Here is a 19,245-nt window from a genome sequence, read left to right as displayed (position 1 = left end):
TGCTGCAAAGACTATGGGTTACTCTCCACAAACTGATGGCAAGGGCCCATTGCTGAAGACAGCACCTACACAACTCACTGAACATGGAGAAGTCAAGCTGGCACCTACTTAGAGCCTTCACCCCACTAGCTAGTGTTCTTGGTACTGGACAGTACCCTGCACGGTACCAAAGGAGAAACAAACACCAACCCAACTACAAACTCTCTGATCTACAATGGTGTCCTGCCCACAAAATAGGCTAGTACAATGGTGGCACAAAGTTTGTGGGAATGACCAACCAATATCAGATTTGACTTAACGCCTACTCCATGAGATAGAGCCCATACTCGATGCTGCTTGGCTGACCAAAAACCTGAGAACAAATAGCCCAAGGACCTACGGGAAAACCAAATACTACTCTTCTACAAAGGGAATGTAAAATACTCATAGATCAGTTCCTTGCTCAGCCAACATCAGAGAAGCTTCTTCCTGCAGAAGATGGGAACCAATACAGAGACCCACAGCTAGACAATATGCAGAGAGAGAAGAGACCTCAGAATACTCAGCCCTAAATGAGATGTCTCCATCATCCCTCCCCTCAGGGTTCAGGAAATCATGTAGAAGAGGAAGCAGAAATAATGTAAGAGCGAGAGGCGGTGGAGAATACCAAAGAAACAAAGCCTTCTAAACAGAACAGGACTGAAGTACACATGAACTCACAGAAAGTAAGTAAGACAGCATACACAGGGCCTGCATGGGTCTGCGCCAGATGGGGTTCTAGAGCTGAAAGAAGTGAACACATGCTTCATCCCTAACCCAGAAGGTATCTCCAGTTGATAAGCACTTGAAGGAAGGAAGGAAGGAAGGAAGGAAGGAAGGAAGGAAGGAAGGAAGGAAGGAAGGAAGGAAGGAAGTTTCTTCCAAGGGAAACAAACTACACTTAAGAGTAGTCTGCATGCCCAGCAGTAGATAGCTAACAGAAAATGAACTCAACGGCTTCTTCGAGGTTCTTTCTCTAACAGTGTTGGTGTCAGGACTTTTTCTTTTCTTTTCTTTTTTTTTTAACCCTACAGGTCCTTTGCGTATATAACATGGCTTCAAATTTTGTGTTTTTATGGGATTCTGGAGTGTATGAACAAGAGGGGTTTTGTGTCTATATCTGTTTCTTGTGCCTTTTCTTGGGCTCTTTTCCTTCTGTTTGTTTTGTACTATTCAACTTCCTTATTTTTTTATCTTATTATATTTTATTTTTTTATTATCCCTTAGATGTCTGTTTGTTTTCTTTTTTTTTTTCTTCTTTTTTTTGGTTTTTTGAGACAGGGTTTCTCTATGTAGCTTTGCGCCTTTCGTGGAACTCGCTTTGTAGACCAGGCTGGCCTCGAACTCGCAGAGATTCACCTGCCTCTGCCTCCCGAGTGCTGGGATTAAAGGCATGCACCACCACGGCCCGGCAGTCTGTTTATTTTCTAACAGAAAATGGGTAGATCAGGATATTCAGAGAGGAACTGGGAGGAGTAGAAGGAGGAGAAACTATAATCAGGATATATTGTATGAAAAAAAAAACCCTATGCAATAAAAAAAAAGAGTTAATGAACAACTCAAGTATCATCAATAGACTTCTACTGTTAGTTCTTCCTAGAAAGTCTGCCAGTACCAAGGAGGACACTATACACTGACAAATCCTGTTAATACAGTTATCTAACAGTAATACCGCTAAAGTGTTCAGCATCCCATATTTTAGTCAGTATAACAGTAATGCTTTTAGCATCATGAAATACGATTATATAATCATAAGGTTTGTCTTTTACACTCAAAAGAAATCTACCATTATCAGAGTACATATTGGTCAAATTATGTTTGAACAAAGTAGGGGGAGAAACAAGGGAAAAGAGAAAAGGAGAGAGGGGGAGGGCGAGGGGAGGGAGAGAGACTGAGATCTGGAGCCATTTGGTGCTATGTAAGCCAACAGCAGACAGGTAATGCTCGAACCCCAATCCAGCAAGGCTTAGTTATCTTATATGCTCTCATTCAGTGCAGTTATTTAAAAAAGAATCTGTCTCTTAAGTAAGGTTGTTATTTCCACCTTAGGTTAATTTACAAGGGGAAAAATGTCATCTTAAGGCTAAGTAAGGACTGAATCAAAAATTCTCAACAGATAAATCAGATTAAGCAAACAGCTCCGCTTACCAGCTTGGAATATTACAGCAGCTGAGCCATAAAGACTCACATTATATCCTTTTAAAAACAAGTAATTATGTAGGATTTATAAATGTATATAAATGTCTGGAAGATTAGTTTTTCTTAACATAAAACCAAATTGAAAGGTAATACAATAACTATTTTGGTTTAAATCCTTACAACTAAACACTCAGCAAACTACTGAGAACTACTACAGAGAATCTCCTGTGCAAAACTACTAACCCTATTCTCACTTTCTTCTTAGTTTTCTGGCGATTCTCCCTAACAGGCTTAATTTCATTAAGACAGGAGAAAAACAAAAAAACAACCCAGTCAAGAAAGGGCACTTGGTTATAGCGTCACTCCACATCTTTACAATATACAGGGCCTTCTGAACAATGCATTATATTCCTATCTAACTCAGTGGTACTTAACTGTCTGCTTTCAACTTTTCTTCCACTTCCAACTTGTTTCCTGTCTTAGGTCTGGTATGATCCTACTTCAATGAACTGCCATCTAGCTATTATTTGGGTTTTGACAATTTTGCTTTACTATACTCTACAGCTCAGTATTTAATTCACTAGTGATGTTTCTATAGGGCTAACTTTAGTATAATGGTTATTTATAGTATGAAAATTGTGAATTGAAGCAGTTATTTGCAAATAAGAATCCACATACAGGCCTTCCTATCTACGTATCTTCTGGTAATAGAATCCTTGCAGTCTGAGTGATCTATTTAATTAGAAACTTAGAGCTCATGGAAGTGATTCCCGTCTCAAGGAGTCTCTGTTCCAAAGTGAATTTTGTATACACTGAAGTCACCATCTAACCCAAATTACCACAGTCTCTAGTCACAGTTTTAAATGGGTTCCAAGTGAACGTAAAGGAAGAAAAAGGAACTTCCACTACTCTCTCACCCTAAGTTTTCTAACATGGAAAATGTTTACAAATGATGCAGCAAATGAAAACTACCCAAGTCTACCTGGAAACACCCAGCTTCAGCAAGGTTACCTTGGTAAAGACGAGACATCCGAGCATCACCAACAGAGACAGTAATGTTCTGTACTTACACTGGAACACTTTAGAGTAAACTCATAAGCATTTCACTTAATATGGCATAAAGTCATATTTTTCTTACTTAAAAAATGTAATTTTACAAACACATTTGCTTTTATAAAGTCTTGTTAAATAATCCACGGAAGAATGTATATAGGATATATACAGATCTCTGAGCTACAAATGCAGGAAATGGTTTCAAGTAGTCTGATGTAGCAATTAAAATAAAATTCAAGAATACAAGGGATGAAGAAGCAACAACATAAGGAAAAGTCCACCACTGACTTAACACTCTATTTGAGCTTCCATATTTTCCTAATTCTGCTCCAAAACCCAGAGCCCGTTTCAGTATGCTCGAGAGGCCTGTCCTCATCCTCTACTTTGTATCTCTGCTTCACTTGGGCCTCACTTCACTCTTCTCCTGCCAGGTTCTAACTGTCCAATCTATTCATTTAGATTTACAACAAGATTTTAGAGACATATTTCTGTAGGCTATCTTAAAATATTTTTATAACAAGTCAAAAAATTATTTAGCCTATAATTGTAGAGCAAAACATGGACCCCAAATGACGGACTGGAAATCTAAACACTGCATGTCTCCTACATGCTGTTAACTATGGAGAGCTTGTTGGGTGTAGTGGTGCATGGCTTTCATTTCAGCACTTGGGAGCAAAGGCAGGAGGATCCAGAGTTCAAAGCTAGCTGGGACATGAGATGCTAACTCAAAAGACTCCTCAGAAAGAGAACATCTTATCAGACATATCAAAAGTTAATGGCCAGCTGGGCAGTGGTGGCGCACGCCTTTAATCCCAGCACTGGGAGGCAGAGCCAGGTGGATCTCTGTGAGTTCAAGGCCAGCCTGGGCTACAAAGTGAGTTCCAGGAAAGGCTCCAAAACTACACAGAGAAATCCTGTCTCAAAAAAAAAAGTTAATGGCCAGGGATAGTGGGGTACATATGTGACCTCAGCACTCCAGATTCTCAGATAGGAGGGCCTCCTTCCCCACAAAACAGTTCATGAACTGGGGCTAGAATTCTAAAGACTAAAATTTAACTGGATGTCTTATAATATTCTTACTGCATATTTAGAAACAGACTATTGTTGAGGGAAGACAGACATTCTTATTACAGACTCATCAGGTAATGAATGCCCATCTTTGAGATCACAGGCTAATAAAAAGTCATAAACAAATCAATCAAAGTGAAAAGAAATCATAAAGTTTAATAGGTACATTTGTAAAATAAACAAGGTTCTATTAAAAAAATGTAACATTTTAGACAAGTAGGAAAAAAAGGGGGGACTCTAAGATAATCATGGGACCACTCTCTGGGGAAGTATTTAAACTGAAGGAAACCTTCCTACTAAAAAGAACAATAAGAACTTAAAGACAAAGAAGGAGGCAAAAGAGAGTTCGGCACAGCAGAGGAACTGAGAGGAAGTCAGTACAGCCAGAACCTGATGATGACCTATGGATAAAAAGACAGTGAGAAGAAGCTAGAGTGTACAAGGCCAGTCCATGCCGGTTCTCAGAGGTCCACAGGAAGACTTTCAAGTATTTTCTTTCTCGGCTCTATCTCTAAATACAAAGCTTTCACAGAGCACTATCCACAGCCAAACTGATTAAATGATTTAAATGCTTATTGTGTCCTCTTCCTGGAGAATAACTTTATGGAGGAGAACATGAACAGATGCACGGACATCAACTAAGAGATAAGGAATGACAGTGAATTGGAAAGAAGTGGAATATAATTCAGATACTGCTGTGGGATGGTCTGTATGTCAAATGTGTTGCTGATTGGTCAATAAATAAATCACTGATTGGCCAGTGGCCAGGCAGGAAGTATAGGCGGGACTAACAGAGAGGAGAATGGAGAGAACAGGAAGCTGGGTGGGGGAGACACTGCCAGCCGCCACCATGACAAGCCGCATGTGAAGATGCCGGTAAGCCACGAGCCATGTGGCAAGGTATAGATTAATAGAAATGAATTAATTTAAGCTGTAAGAACAGTTAGCAAGAAACCTGCCACGGCCATACAGTTTGTAACCAATATAAGTCTCTGTGTTTACTTGGTTGGATCTGAATGGCTGTGGGACTGGCGGGTGACAGAGATTTGTCCTGAGGTGGGTCAGGCAGGAAAACTCTAGTTACAAGATATAGCAGCAATAGGACTTGTTGATGAATTGAATAGGAGACATAAAGAAAACCAAAGAATACAAGATAACTCATAGGTTATTAAAATAAGCAAATAAAAGTAAAGCATAAAAGGACTAAAGTAAGGGCCAGTGAGATGGCTCAGGAGGTAAGTTCTACCAAGTCTGACAATCTCTGATGAAAGTTGTCCTCTGACCTACACACACACACACACACACACACACACACACACACACACACAGAGAGAGAGAGACAGAGAGACAGAGAGACAGAGAGACAGAGAGACAGAGAGCACAGCGCAAATGTAATTAAAATTTTTGAAATGTTTAAAAGGAAAGGACTACATCACCAGGCAGGCTACCTGGAAAACAGGACCCCAAGAAAGACACAGGGATCGCCCAATGACAGAGAAATGGAATGAGATCTACATGAACAGCCTGGACATGAGTGGGGGTAGTGAAGGGCGAGGGTCGAGGGAAAGAGAGCTTGGGTGAGTGGGAGATCCCAGCTGGATCAACAACAGAGAGGGAGAACAAGGAATAGGAGACCATGGTAAATGAAGACCACATGAGAATAGGAAGAAACAAAGTGCTAGAGAGGCCCACAGAAATCCACAAAGATACCCCCACAACAGACTGCTGGCAATGGTCGAGAGACAGTCCGAACTGACCTACTCTGGTGATGGGATGGCCAAACACCCTAATTGTCGTGCTAGAAACCTCATCCAACTACTGAGGGATCTGGATGCAGAGATCCATGACTAGGCCCCAGGTGGATCTCTGGGAGTCCAATTAGCGAGAATGAGGAGGGCTTATATGAGAGAGAATTGTTGAGACCAAGGTCGGATAAAGCACAGAGACAAATAGCCAAACAAACGGAAACACATGAAATATGAACCAATGGCTGAGGGGTCACCAACTGGATCAGACCCTCTGAGTGGGTGAGACAGTTGATTGGCCTGATCTGTTTGGGAGGCATCCAGGCAGTGGCACTGGGTCCTGTGCTCATTGCATGAGTCGGCTGTTTGAAACCTGGGGCCTATGCAGGGTCGCTTGGCTCGGCCTGGGAGGAGGGGACTGGACCTACCTGGACTGAGTCCACCAGGTTGATCTCAGTCTGTGGGGAAGGCTTTGCCCTGGAGGAGATTGGAATGGGGGGCGGGCTGGGGGGAAGGTGAGGGGGGGCGGGAGGGGGGAGAACAAGGGAATCTGTGCCTGTATGTAGAACTTAATTGTATTACAAAATAAAAATTTTTAAAAAAAAAGGCATACCATAATGTAGAATTTTTAAATAAAAATAGAAAATCTTAAATTAAAAAAAAAAAAGAGATGGGAAGGACAGGAGGCTGAATTAAGTTGTATTTTGGACATATTATTAAATTAAAATCACTGAAAACAACCAAAAAGGAGCCCCATATAATAAATAGGCAAAATAATCTGAAACCTACGTTGTAAGACAAGACTTAAATGTACCTTTGGGAGTCATACATTAGAAGTGAATCACAGATGGGCAAAGTTTACATAGAAAAGACGGGAGGGTCATCCTAAGAGGTTCAACCACAATCTTCAATCAAATGTAGATAAAACAAAAAAACTAGCAATGGTTATGAGAAACTTAGCCACGATGGATAATAAGAGCAAGCAGGCAAGTATGGAATGAATGTCAAGAAAGGCAAGAAGAGAAAGACTATGTTAAATGCAACTGAGTCAAAAAAAATCTACTAAGGTACTAACAGAGACATAGTCTCACGATTGGCAAGAAAGAGCTCACTGGTGACATTGACAAAAATTTCCACAGGAAAAGGAGGCTGAAAAGCAAATTTCAGTTGGTTCATGAATAAATGAGGGGTAAAAATGGAGTTGCAGAAAAATGTGGAAGTGGAGCAATAGAGCAGCCTTATTTGCAGAAATGTAGGATGATCAAGAGATGCTTGTTTTTAGGAAAGAGATAACAATGTTTGAGGCTAAAAGGAAAAATGCAGCAGAAAAGGCAATAATGAGGCAGGGAAAAAAAGGTGAAGCCTTCAGGAATCTGGGAAGGCAGGGGAACAGAAGTGTAGTCCCTGGGAATCTGGGAAGGCAGGGAACAGGAGTGTAGTCCCTGGGAATCTGGGAAGGCAGGGAACAGGAGTGTAGTCCCTGGGAATCTGGGAAGGCATGGAACAGGAGTGTAGTCCCTGGGAATCTGGGAAGGCAGGGAACAGGAGTGTAGTCCCTGGGAATCTGGGAAGGCAGGGAACAGGAGTGTAGTCCCTGGGAATCTGGGAAGGCATGGAACAGGAGTGTAGTCCCTGGGAATCTGGGAAGGCAGGGGAACAGGAGTGTAGTCCCTGGGAATCTGGGAAGGCAGGGAACAGGAGTGTAGTCCCTGGGAATCTGGGAAGGCAGGGAACAGGAGTGTAGTCCCTAGGAATCTGGGAAGGCAGGGGAACAGGAGTGTAGTCCCTGGGAATCTGGGAAGGCAGGGGAACAGGAGTGTAGTCCCTGGGAATCTGGGAAGGCAGGGGAACAGGAGTGTAGTTCCTGGGAATCTGGGAAGGCAGGGGAACAGGAGTGTAGTCCCTGGGAATCTGGGAAGGCAGGGAACAGGAGTGTAGTCCCTGGGAATCTGGGAAGGCAGGGGAACAGGAGTGTAGTTCCTGGGAATCTGGGAAGGCAGGGAACAGGAGTGTAGTCCCTAGGAATCTGGGAAGGCAGGGGAACAGGAGTGTAGTTCCTGGGAATCTGGGAAGGCAGGGGAACAGGAGTGTAGTCCCTGGGAATCTGGGAAGGTATGGGTTGAACTGCTCCAGCCAGGTGTGATAGGAGAAGATACATTTCTTCTAGACAACGTTAGAAAGCTGAAATGGTCAAGAAAATGAGTGCTTTGTTCTGCACTGTGAAGGAGTTCTGCAAGGTCGCAGCTTATGGAGTAGAGAAGGTAAACCAGAATACTAAAATTTTAAAAGCCAAGGAGGGGTAAGAAAACATTCTTACAGCTGGACACCAAAAGCATGGAAAGACAGACTGCTCTGACAAGTGTTCACTAACATTTATGGTGTGAGTTTCATCATCATCACTGAGAGATTCAGATGTAGACCATGAGAAGGACCCCAAAGCACTGGGCTAGTTTTCCTTCTCACTGTCCCTGTAGTCACCTAGTAAAAATGACAAAGGAAAGACATGTGATATGAAGGAAAAGCACAAACATTTACATAAAGCGGTGTCCACAGCAAGACGAGGACAGAGAAGTGGCCACCTCCACTTTGTCTAGCTCTACAGAGGCACTGACAGAAGCTGGGCTCCAAGCTGACATTCCCACATTACATTCTCACAGTGACCAATCCCCAGTGTCTATTAAGGCACCTGGATTTGTATAGGCGTTGGTAAGTACAAATGGATCAGGAAAAACAAAAACAAAACATTAGGTCCTTGCTGCAGACATGATGGATGCTAAGATAACGAAAGGGCTACTATTGAAATAATTATAGGCATAATCTACATCTCACACCAAATCATTTTCCTCAGAAGTGGTACAATTTAGAAAACAGGAAAATACTCTAATCATAGCTTATAAAAGTTAAGCAAAAGTCTCAATCTACTAATTCAAAACATGTCCTTACTATCTTTGAAATGTTTATGGACAAAGGTACTAAATAGTATTCAAATAATGATCATATGGTCATCATAAAACTATTCTTTAGTGCTTAGTATATTAAACACCAAAAGGAGCTCAGTAGTTTAAACTGTGGTATGAAAATGCATAAAATAACTATGAAAAACATTTTTTTAAAGCTCCAAAATATTTAACTCATAAATGTGTTTAAGAAATAATTGGGGAACTTAGATACAAGAATGTAGCGAACTTCTGCCCTCCCGGATCCGCCATTGTGCTGTAAGCCAGTATTTAAGGTTTCCTCCCTCTTTCAATAAACGGCATTCGGCATTCAGCCATGGCGAATGAAAAAAAAAAAAAAAGAAAAGAAATAATTGGGACTATTTAAGACTCAGTAGGACTTAAAACTGGGCTAGAGAGTCCTTTTGCTAAGTTTCCTGATAATTTATGATTGCTTAAAATCTCTCAGAATATTTGCAACCACACTACTACTTTAAAAATCCTTGCCGGGCGGTGGTGGCACACACCTTTAATCCCAGCACTGGAGAGGCAGAGGCAGGCGGATCTCTATGAGTTCGAGGCCAGCCTGGGCTACCAAGTGAGTTCCAGGAAAGGCGCAAAGCTACACAGAGAAACCCTGTCTCAAAAAACCAAAAAAAAAAAAAAAAATCCTTATCTTGAGGCTGCAGAGATGGCTCAGCCATCATGAGCATTATTCCTCTTACAGAGGACCTCGACTCAGTTCCCAGCACCTACATGGTGGCTCACAACTGATTTAACTCCAGTTCCAGGGATCCTGATGCCATCTGCTGGCCTCTTCAGACACAAACACAATCCACATGCCTATGCACAGGCAAAACATTCACACACATAAAATAAAAATTAGTACTTTTAAAATTTTTCTTATCTTTACTAATTATACTAGTTTTAGTCTACTTCTAACTCTGTTTCTCAAGCAATTCAGAATATTTTATTTTCCCTCAAGCTGAAATGCCATGTGAAATGCAGAAAAGCTGACTTTCTAGCTCAGCTTTAGCTTATGTTTTTATAAACTATTCATAGTGTTAATAGTTATGCAGTTGACCCTGCATTCTATTCCCATAGAAAGTGAATATTAATTACCAAAAATGAGATATAGTGACAAAACTGCACTTAATTTAAAACACCCATCATCTGGGATCTGGCATCCAGGACAGCTTGGAGGCGAAGCTGTTAGGAAACTGTCAGAGGTCCTAGTTTAGGTGCTAGCTGTATTCCTAGCTGTATTCCTTGCTAATATTTCTGTTGTCTGTCAAGTAAACGGCTTCCTTAAAAGAACTTAAAATAATAAACAAATACATTATTTTTACTATATTTAAAAGTACAGTAAAAATTTCAAGTAGACTATATATATGTGTGTGTATATATATATATATATATGTATTTACTGAAATTATTGCAAATAGTAGTATATTCCATAGTTGGGAGGAAAAAAACATGAGAAGTTACTGTATTGAGAGAAAAATATGCTAACAGAATTTAGGAACTGATTTTTTTTTTACTAGCATCAAGTAAAGACAAAGATTTGGTAAGAGAATTCCTTTTCATATATATAATAGTGAAATAATTCTCCTAGTAAAGCACACTATGCTGTTGAGAAGGGCCCATTGCAGATTCACTATTCTGAACATATTCAAAGTATTTCATAATCTGAGGAAAAATTAAAAATATAAATACAATGGGAATAATAATAATAATAATGAAGATATATTTTCACTGTCATTTTAATACAGACATAGAACCAAGTAAATCTAGAACATTATTTTCACCAATAACGGTCTATAAAATAATCTTCCAGTTTATTAAACTATATCAAAATAATGCCTAGTTACCTTAGAAAAACTATCTTATGCAAAATAAAGATTCATTATTTGTAAAAATTCATGCAAATTAGACACACTTGAAGTTTGTGTTTAAGTTACTGTTTGCATACTAAGAATAACTCTGACCATTTATTCCAGCAAGAAGTTACTGTGATTTAGAATCTTTCACAACAGACCATAAGGTGTTCATTAACTGAGATCAGCACATTAACAGCTTACTTGAAGAATAACATCCTCACCAGACTGCTGATGTGCATGGTGTCCAGACGCCTCAACAGACTGCCTCTGTTCACTGTCTGGAGAAGGCAGCAGAGAAGCAGAATGAGGGCTTTCTATGGCAGATGCTGCTGCCTGAGCCGGAACTGACACTGGAGAGGATGTAGAAGGTTGAAGTGGCTCAGCAGGGGCATCTACATCCATTGCAGTTTCACCCACTTCCAAATTAGGATTTGATGGAACCGTAGGAAGAGTTGAAACATCTGACTGATTTGTTCCACCTTAAAAAAAGCACATGTTAATGCAAACTCAAGTTTTTAAAGATCTAATTATTTTTATTGTGCATGTCTGAGTGTTTTGGTCACATCCATGCATGTGCCTGCAGAGGCCAAAAGAGGATACTGAATCTCCAGAACTGGAGTTGCTGACAGTTGTGAGCAGCTATGTTTTGGGAATTGAACTCAAGTCTTCTCCAAAAGCAGTAAGTGCTCTTAACCATCTCTAAATTGTTCTTGAGCCATCTCTCTAGCCTCAAGCTCAAATTTTAAATGCAAAACAAACACAAAAACAAACCTACAGGAACATGTTCTGAAAACACACACACAATATATGTGTGTGTATAATAAATAAATATACAATAAGTTATATATATATAAATAAAATTTTAATGTGCTGGCTAGTCTTATGTCAACTTGACACAAACTAGAGTTATCTGAAAGAAGGGAACTTCAGCTGAGAAAATGCCACATAAGATCCAGCTTTAGCCAGGTGGTGGTGGCACATGCCTTTAATCCCAGCACTCAGGAGGCAGAGCCAGGAGGATCTCTATGAGTTCGAGGCCAGCCTGGGCTACAAAGTGAGTTCTAGGAAAGGCGCAAAGCTACACAGAGAAACCCTGTCTTCAGGGGAAAAAAAAAAAAAGAAGATCCAGCTTTAAGGCATTTTCTTAATCACTGATTGATGGAAGAAGGCCCAGTTCATGGTGGGTGGTGCCATCCCTGGTCCTGGGTTCCATAAGAAAGCAGGCTGAGCAAGCCATGGGAAGCAAGTCAGTAAGCAGCTCTCCTCCACAGCCTCTGCATCAGCTCCTGCCTCCAGGTTCCTGCCCTGACTTCCTTCGATGATGAAAGCGATGTGGAAGTGTAGCCAAGTAAATACTTTCCTCTTCAACTTTCTTTTTGTTCATCACAGAATAGAAACCCCAACTAAGACATTCAGTGTACTAATAATAGCCACTGGGGGGTTGGTCCACTTGATCAAACAGTCTAGTCACGAGAAATAAGAATCAATGACACATTCTTGTTAAAATAATCACTCTTGGGCCAGTATGATGGTTAAGCAGGTAAGGATACTTGCTGCCAAGTCTGACTAAGTTTGAAAACTGACTTCCCCAAGTTGTTTTCTTACCTCCACATGCACACACATACATATATGTACACACATACACACACCAAACAGATATCAATTTTTTGTTTTGTTTTGTTTTGTTTTGTTTTCTAGAGACAAGGTTTCTCTGTGTTGTAGTGCCTGTTCTGGATCTCGCTCTGTAGACCAGGCTGGCCTCAAACACAGAGATCTGCCTGCCTCTGCCTCCCGAGTGCTGGGATTAAAGGCACGCGCCGCCGCAGCCACCACCACCCAACTAGATATCAATTTTTTTAAATAATCAATTTTTAAAATTATATGCATGTGCTTATCTTTAGAGTTTTTGTAGACGTCCATTTTCAAAGTGCATTGGAAAGGGACTTAAAATTGAAAATCTTACTTTTGTTTTCTTTGTTTTGAGATAAGTTAAAGAGTTAGGGCTAGTGGAATCAGAAGAGACCTATGACTACTTTGGTTATGAAACACAGTTCAGTTTAGATAAATGAGATAAACCAAAACTATCTTCTAGTGGGCATGGTCTGCAGAGTGAGTTCCAGAACAGCCAGGGCTACACAGAGAAACCCTGTTTTCAAAAACAAAGTGAAGGAAGGGAAGAGGAGAGGAGGAGATGGGAGGGGAAGGGGAGAGAGGAGAAGGGAGGGGGAAGGGAAGGGGAGGGAAGAAGGGAAGAAAGAGAGGGACTTTAACTAGCAAGACAAATTACCTCTGGGCCGAGGTCTTCCCCTTCCTCTATTGCTTTGGGCAACTTCACTTGCTTCTTCAAACCACCTTGATAACATATCAGACATTCTCTGCATCAGCGACACGTTGGGACTTTGCTCTCCTATTACAGCATAAATTTTATCAGTAAGTTTGGCAAAAGTCAGGATCTTTAATACAAAAACCTTAGATTTGAAGGTCTTTAAAATGCTAGAAATTAAAATATCATATCATCTAAGTAACTTATGTGAATGCATAAGAACCTATTAGAGTCTTTATCATATTTTATAATAATTGAATGAATGACTATCCATGTATGTGTACAGTAGGCTCTCCAATAGTGTGGATTCTCATCCTCATCTATGCCGTGTTCCCCCTATCCCACCACTGTTTATTAATAGTTATAAGAGTGCCCCATAGGAGGACTCATGAATTCTAAGTGGAATAAACTGAAGAAAAGGCTTGCTTTCTCACTACAACATTATTATCAAGGACAGACATGAAATAACCTTGGGATTTTACCTCAATTTCCCTAAAACAGAATTCTTATTAGTTACTATAAGTTCTAGGTATTTAATAAGATCAGGTCCTTTTGGGGTTATATGGCCACAGGTATTTGCGACTAGCTGACAGAGAATGTATTTTGTCTTTTCAACTTAACTCCTTTTCTTTGTTCAAATAAACATGTGTTTGGTTTTCTCCTTTAAGGGCATTTTATTTTGTTACATCATAGGGAATAGTAGGAGCAGTTTATGTTCTTACAGTGCTGTGGATATTCAGGGCATTTTAAAATGGAAGTATGAAAACCCAACAATCAGGAGGCTGAAGCAGGAAGACTGTTGTGACCTGGAGACCAGCCTGGAACACACAGCAAGTATAAAGACAGTCAGGGCTACACAGTAAGGCCCAGGTTCAAAAGTCAAAGCAAACAAAGAGTATGAGGTCAGATAAAGATGTAATAATTATCCAATCATGTCTTTGATATGGTTTGTTTTTTGGAGACAGGGTCTCCTGACTCTGTAGTCCAGGCTGGTCTGGAATTTACTATGTAGCCCTGGCTTGAATTTATAATAATCCTTCTGTCACAGCCTTCCAAGTTCTGGGATTACAGGCATGTAAGCCTCTTTACATACTTTAACTTTATATTTAAGAATATTATAAAAATAGAGCCAAGGATACTATACTTAGGAAACTGTTTTGATTATAAAAGTTTTAATAATAATTAGAGTAAGATTTTGGCTATAGATTCATCAAATGAAATATATTTATATATAAATTTTATATATGTATGTATACATATATGTGTGTAAGCATATATGTATATAAAAGTAAAATATACTTATCCAGTGACTCAGCCATTGCACTTCTAGGAATTTACCCTGTGATGTATTTGGACAGCTTTACAAAAATATTCTTACTAAGATTTCATTGTAGCATCATTTACAATAGAAAACAGTGGAAATAAGGGGCTGGAGAGATGGCTCAGAGGTTAAGAGTACTTGCTGCTCTTGAAAAGGACCCAGGCTCAGTTCCCAGGTGGCTCACAACCATCTGTAACTCCAGTGCCAGGGCATCTGATGCCTTCTTCTGCTCTCCACCAGCACAAGGAGGAAAAACACTCACACAGACAAGATAAATAAATCTTTAAATAGCACGTGTCACAAAAAAGCTGGCCAAAGTATAGTTACCATCTCGTTCTCGTTCACTCTCTGGCCTTGCTCTGGGACCAGTATCTGACCAATCACCACGAAGTCTCAAGCGTTTAACCGGAGGCTGTCGTAACTACAAGGTAATAAACATAAGCAGAGTCTATGTGAGTCTAAAGAACAGATTTGCTTCCAACTTCTATTCTGGTGATTGGGGATTGAATCCAGGGCCTTGTGCAGCTGAGCTAAGTACTATACCTCTGAATTAATCCCCAGTCCACAATTCTTACAGTACACTTTAATGGAGCATTTCCAACACCCTACTATCTTTAAGTATGGAAATGAAATGCTAGATCAATACATGAAATACTGCTATATGGTGTATCAGTCTTTTACAGAGCTCATGATAATAAATATCCACTGGTGCTACAGTCTGTACTTACTATCCTCAACCTAAAAAGCACAAATACAAATACAACTTTGAGACTGTGTACATGTAAGCTGGGTTTAGTGGTGCCAGCCTGTAATCCCAGGTGAGGCAAGAGGATCACAATTAGACATGACTAGCCACTGAATATATGTGTCTCACTGACCTACCTGAAAAAGTGATTTTCCCAAAAATTTGTTCTACAATACACAAAGTATGGCTTTATTTATTTATTTTAAAAATAAAGCCCTACAGAAACGACACCAATTTTCTTAGCAGAATTTTACAAATTTATTTCTACTCGAAACTCCCTACCTCCTAATCATTCTCAAAGAATGTATCATTCCTTCTCTTTAAGCCCAAGTGTTCACCTATTGCTTTTTATTGCCTTGCTTCAACCCTCAAGCACCCTGCGTCTTCTTTTCCTGTACTCGTGTCTTCTCACCTGGTTCTCTAACATACTGAAAGTTCTATTGATGCCAAGAAACTCACAGTTTCCTAAGAGCTCATATGCTTCTCCCTAGCTACAGTCCCTTTTCTTACAGTTTACTCTAAAGCATGAAGCATGTCAACATTTACTCTGCCATTCCTCTCTCAATCCAATACGGTCAGTGTTTCCATTTTTGCTGCTGGTTGTTTTGCTTTTTTATCTTTCCACTGATACCATTCTTGCCAAGATAATAAACACTCTAGTTAGCTTTCTATTGCTGTGATAACAACTTGGAGAGGAAGGAGTTGATTTCACCTTACAGCTTACAGTCCGTCATGAAGGGAGGTCAGAACAGGAACTAAAGCGAGAACTGAAGCAGAGCTCATGGAGGAATGCGACTTTCTGCTTTGCTCTCCATGGTTCGGCCTGCTTTCTTATGTAACCCAGGACCACCTGTCTACAAGGGGCAGCAGCCACAGTGGGTTGGGCCTTCACACATAAATCATTAATCAAGCAAATGCCTCCATAGACATGCCCACAGGACAAATTAATGGGGGCAATTCATGAATTGAGATTCTTTTCCCAGATATGTCTAGGTCTGTGTCAAGTTGACAAAAAACTAACTTGCACACCAATGAGTAAACATTTGCCAAATTCACATATCATCATTAAAAAACAAAACAGAAAAAAAAAGTCAACAGTAGAGGCCAGTGAGCCAATGCTGTGGGCAAATGTTCCTGCTGCCAAATCTAGTTTGGTCCTAGGAACCAATATGGCAGAAAGAAAGAATCAACTTTTTAAAGTTCTCCTCTAAACCAGGCAGGCAGTGGTGGCACATGCTTTTAATTCCAACACTTGGAAGACAGAAGCAGGCTGATCTCTTTGAATTCAAGGCCAGCCTGGTCTACAGAGCAAGTTCCAGGACAGCCAGGGCTACACAGAGAAACTCTGTTTTGAAAAAAACAACAACAACAAACAAACAAAAAACAAAAATAAAAAACCACAACAAAAAGGTTTTTAAAAAAAGCTGTACTGATTTCCACATGTGCACTATGGTATGTATACAAACACATAGATAGATAGATAGATAGATAGATAGATAGATAGATAGATAGATAAATAGATAGATAGATAGATAGATGTAAAGAGTCAATACTAAGCTCAATAATTAACTTCTAAGTCAAAGGGCACCCTTCAGAGATTAGTATCAACTGTTATCATTATCTGATTCTAGAACATTTCATTTATCTCCCATCAGCAGCCACTCTTCACCTGTCCCTTCTCAAAGGTCCAGAAAACCAATAATCTACTTTCTCTCTCTAAAGATGTATGTATTCTGGGCCAGAGAAATGGCTCAGTGGTTAAGAGCACTGGCTGGCCGGGCGGTGGTGGCGCACGCCTTTAATCCCAGCGCTCGGGAGGCAGAGCCAGGCGGATCTCTGTGAGTTCGAGGCCAGCCTGAGCTACCAAGTGAGTCCCAGGAAAGGCGCAAAGCTACACAGAGAAACCCTGTCTCGAAAAAAACAAAAAAAAAAAAAACAAAAAAAAAAAAGAGCACTGGCTGCTCTTCCAGAGGTCCTGAGTTCAATTCCCAGCAACCACATAGCGGTTCACAACCATCTATAGTGGAATATGATACCCTCTTCAGGCAAAATTTCGATAGAGCACTCATATATATAAAATAAATAAATAAATCTTTAAAAGAAAAGATGTGTGTATTCTGGATAGTATTGCATATCAGTGGAATAATACAATATGTATCTTTTTGTATCTATTTTCTTTCACTTAGCATGCTCTCTCGGTTGATTAATATGATAAGAGTATCAACAATGATATTAGCTGCATTACTTTGTGAATATACAATACTTAATTAATTATATACTTTTACAAGTTGATTGTGACTAGGCAGATGGCTCGGTGGTAAGAGTGTTTGCTGCGTAAGTATGAGGACCTTGGAATTATTAGAATCCATGCAAAAAGTGAGTGTGGTCAGGTATACTCCTAACCCCAGCACTGGGAGGAGGGGAGTCAGAGACACTCCAGTACTTTGCTGGCTTAAATGAAGGGGCCAAGTCTTTATGTAATCATTTTCTTCTCCCCTCCTCCTCCTCCTCCTCCTCCTCCTCTTCCTCCTCCTCCTCCTCCTCCTCCTCCTCCTCCTCCTCCTCCTTCTCTTTTTGGTTTTCCAAGACAGAGTTTTCTGTGTAGCTCTGGCTGTCCTTGCTCTGTAGACCGGGCTGGCCCCAAACTCAGAGATCCACTTGTCTCTTCCTCTTGATTGCTGAGATTAAAGGCATGCACCCAGCTCATGTAATCATTTTTCTGAAGTTTAAAACTAAGTGTACAGAGGTACCTAATAAATAATTGTTGGGTTAAGAATAGCTGATCTAAATATTATTTTCTAAGTTTTAACATAAAAATATCAAATGAAAAACTATGGAAATTAAAAAGAAGCTAGCTCATTAATTTCACATACATATAAAACTCTTGTTTGGCTAAATATAATAAGTATGGTTCAGTTTTATAATTCAGATTTTAGAATTATTGTTTTTAACTTGGTGGATTCAACAACGCATACTAAGAAAAACATCTCCACAAAATGATTCAGCATTAGTCCTGATGATATAATCATCTTTAGCTAAGGAGTCTATGATAGCAAAGTTGGCCGGCCCACTTTCAAAACGTCTGTACACTTCCCAGTTTTTCATTATCTCTCAGTCACAGAGACTGACTGCAACTATACTTACCCACATGTCTCAAGGGGAAACTACACAGCAGCAACAAAGTGACACAGCAGAATTTGTCTTCAATCCGTCCAATAAACTCATAAATAACTTATAATTTTCCTACTTTACATAAATATACTGTTACATTCAACATCTTAAAATTCATCTACAAAACAATTATTTTTTTCTAATTTTATAATAACTTGTCAAGCCCAAGTTCTGGCGGTTAGCTAAAAGCAGCATTCTTCAGCAATTTATGAAGCCTGCTCCCCTCCACCAAAGGAGCCGTTTCCTTATCACTGGCAGAAAGAACAAATGGCCATCCATGATACCTATTAGCATACCAAAGCACATGCTGGCCTGCAGCCTCCCTCACTATCACAAGCAGCTGTTAGACATTTCAGAGTTCACGCTGGCATCCTGGCTCTTCTCACCCTACCCCTTCCCCTAAATGCTTCAGTCCAGGGTTTCCATCCCTGGCTTCTCATCCTCCTTATAACCCCACTATTTTGGCTATGCTCCATCTCTTTTGTCTTCCTCTCTCAGTCTTTACCTCTCATTCTCCCAACCCCATCTCTCCATTCAAGGCCAGATCAGTCCACTACTTTCTCTGCTCTGGATTCTCCCAGATGCCTCTGGCTGTACTCCCCTCATATCTACAATGAAAACCTTCCTTTCAACCATACCTTGTGTTGGACCCCAAAGTTTATGGTCTCAAGTGGGCGCCCCAAGAACCCAGACTCCAGTCCAGTTGATGCAACAGCACGAGGAATTTATTGGCTTCTGTACAGAAGGGCAAACTCTGCTCCCAAGAGCAAGAGCCGCATCTTACTGCAGCCCCGTAAGGACTTTTAAAGGAAAAACCCACAAAACCCACAAGATTACAATTCCCAT

At 40.3% G+C, this 19,245-nt stretch overlaps 1 protein-coding gene across 3 annotated transcripts in view; it reads right to left on the bottom strand.

Moving 5' to 3' along the window:
- Dcaf6 (DDB1 and CUL4 associated factor 6) overlaps window positions 1-19,245 on the bottom strand; it is a 116,569-nt gene that overhangs the window by 54,609 nt on the left and 42,715 nt on the right. For all 3 annotated transcript variants that reach the window (XM_059280544.1, XM_059280545.1, XM_059280546.1), the window contains exons 9-11: window positions 14,811-14,904; window positions 13,127-13,246; window positions 11,061-11,318 (exon numbers count right to left, since the gene is read on the bottom strand). In XM_059280544.1, coding sequence (XP_059136527.1) covers window positions 11,061-11,318; window positions 13,127-13,246; window positions 14,811-14,904 — 472 coding nt within the window. The remainder of the gene's footprint in view (window positions 1-11,060; window positions 11,319-13,126; window positions 13,247-14,810; window positions 14,905-19,245) is intronic.

Source organism: Peromyscus eremicus, chromosome 15 (assembly GCF_949786415.1).
Source record: "Peromyscus eremicus chromosome 15, PerEre_H2_v1, whole genome shotgun sequence".
Classification (NCBI taxonomy): domain Eukaryota; kingdom Metazoa; phylum Chordata; class Mammalia; order Rodentia; family Cricetidae; genus Peromyscus; species Peromyscus eremicus.
The sequence above is the reverse complement of the archived record's forward strand: the minus strand, read 5'-3'. Positions and strand labels throughout refer to the sequence as shown.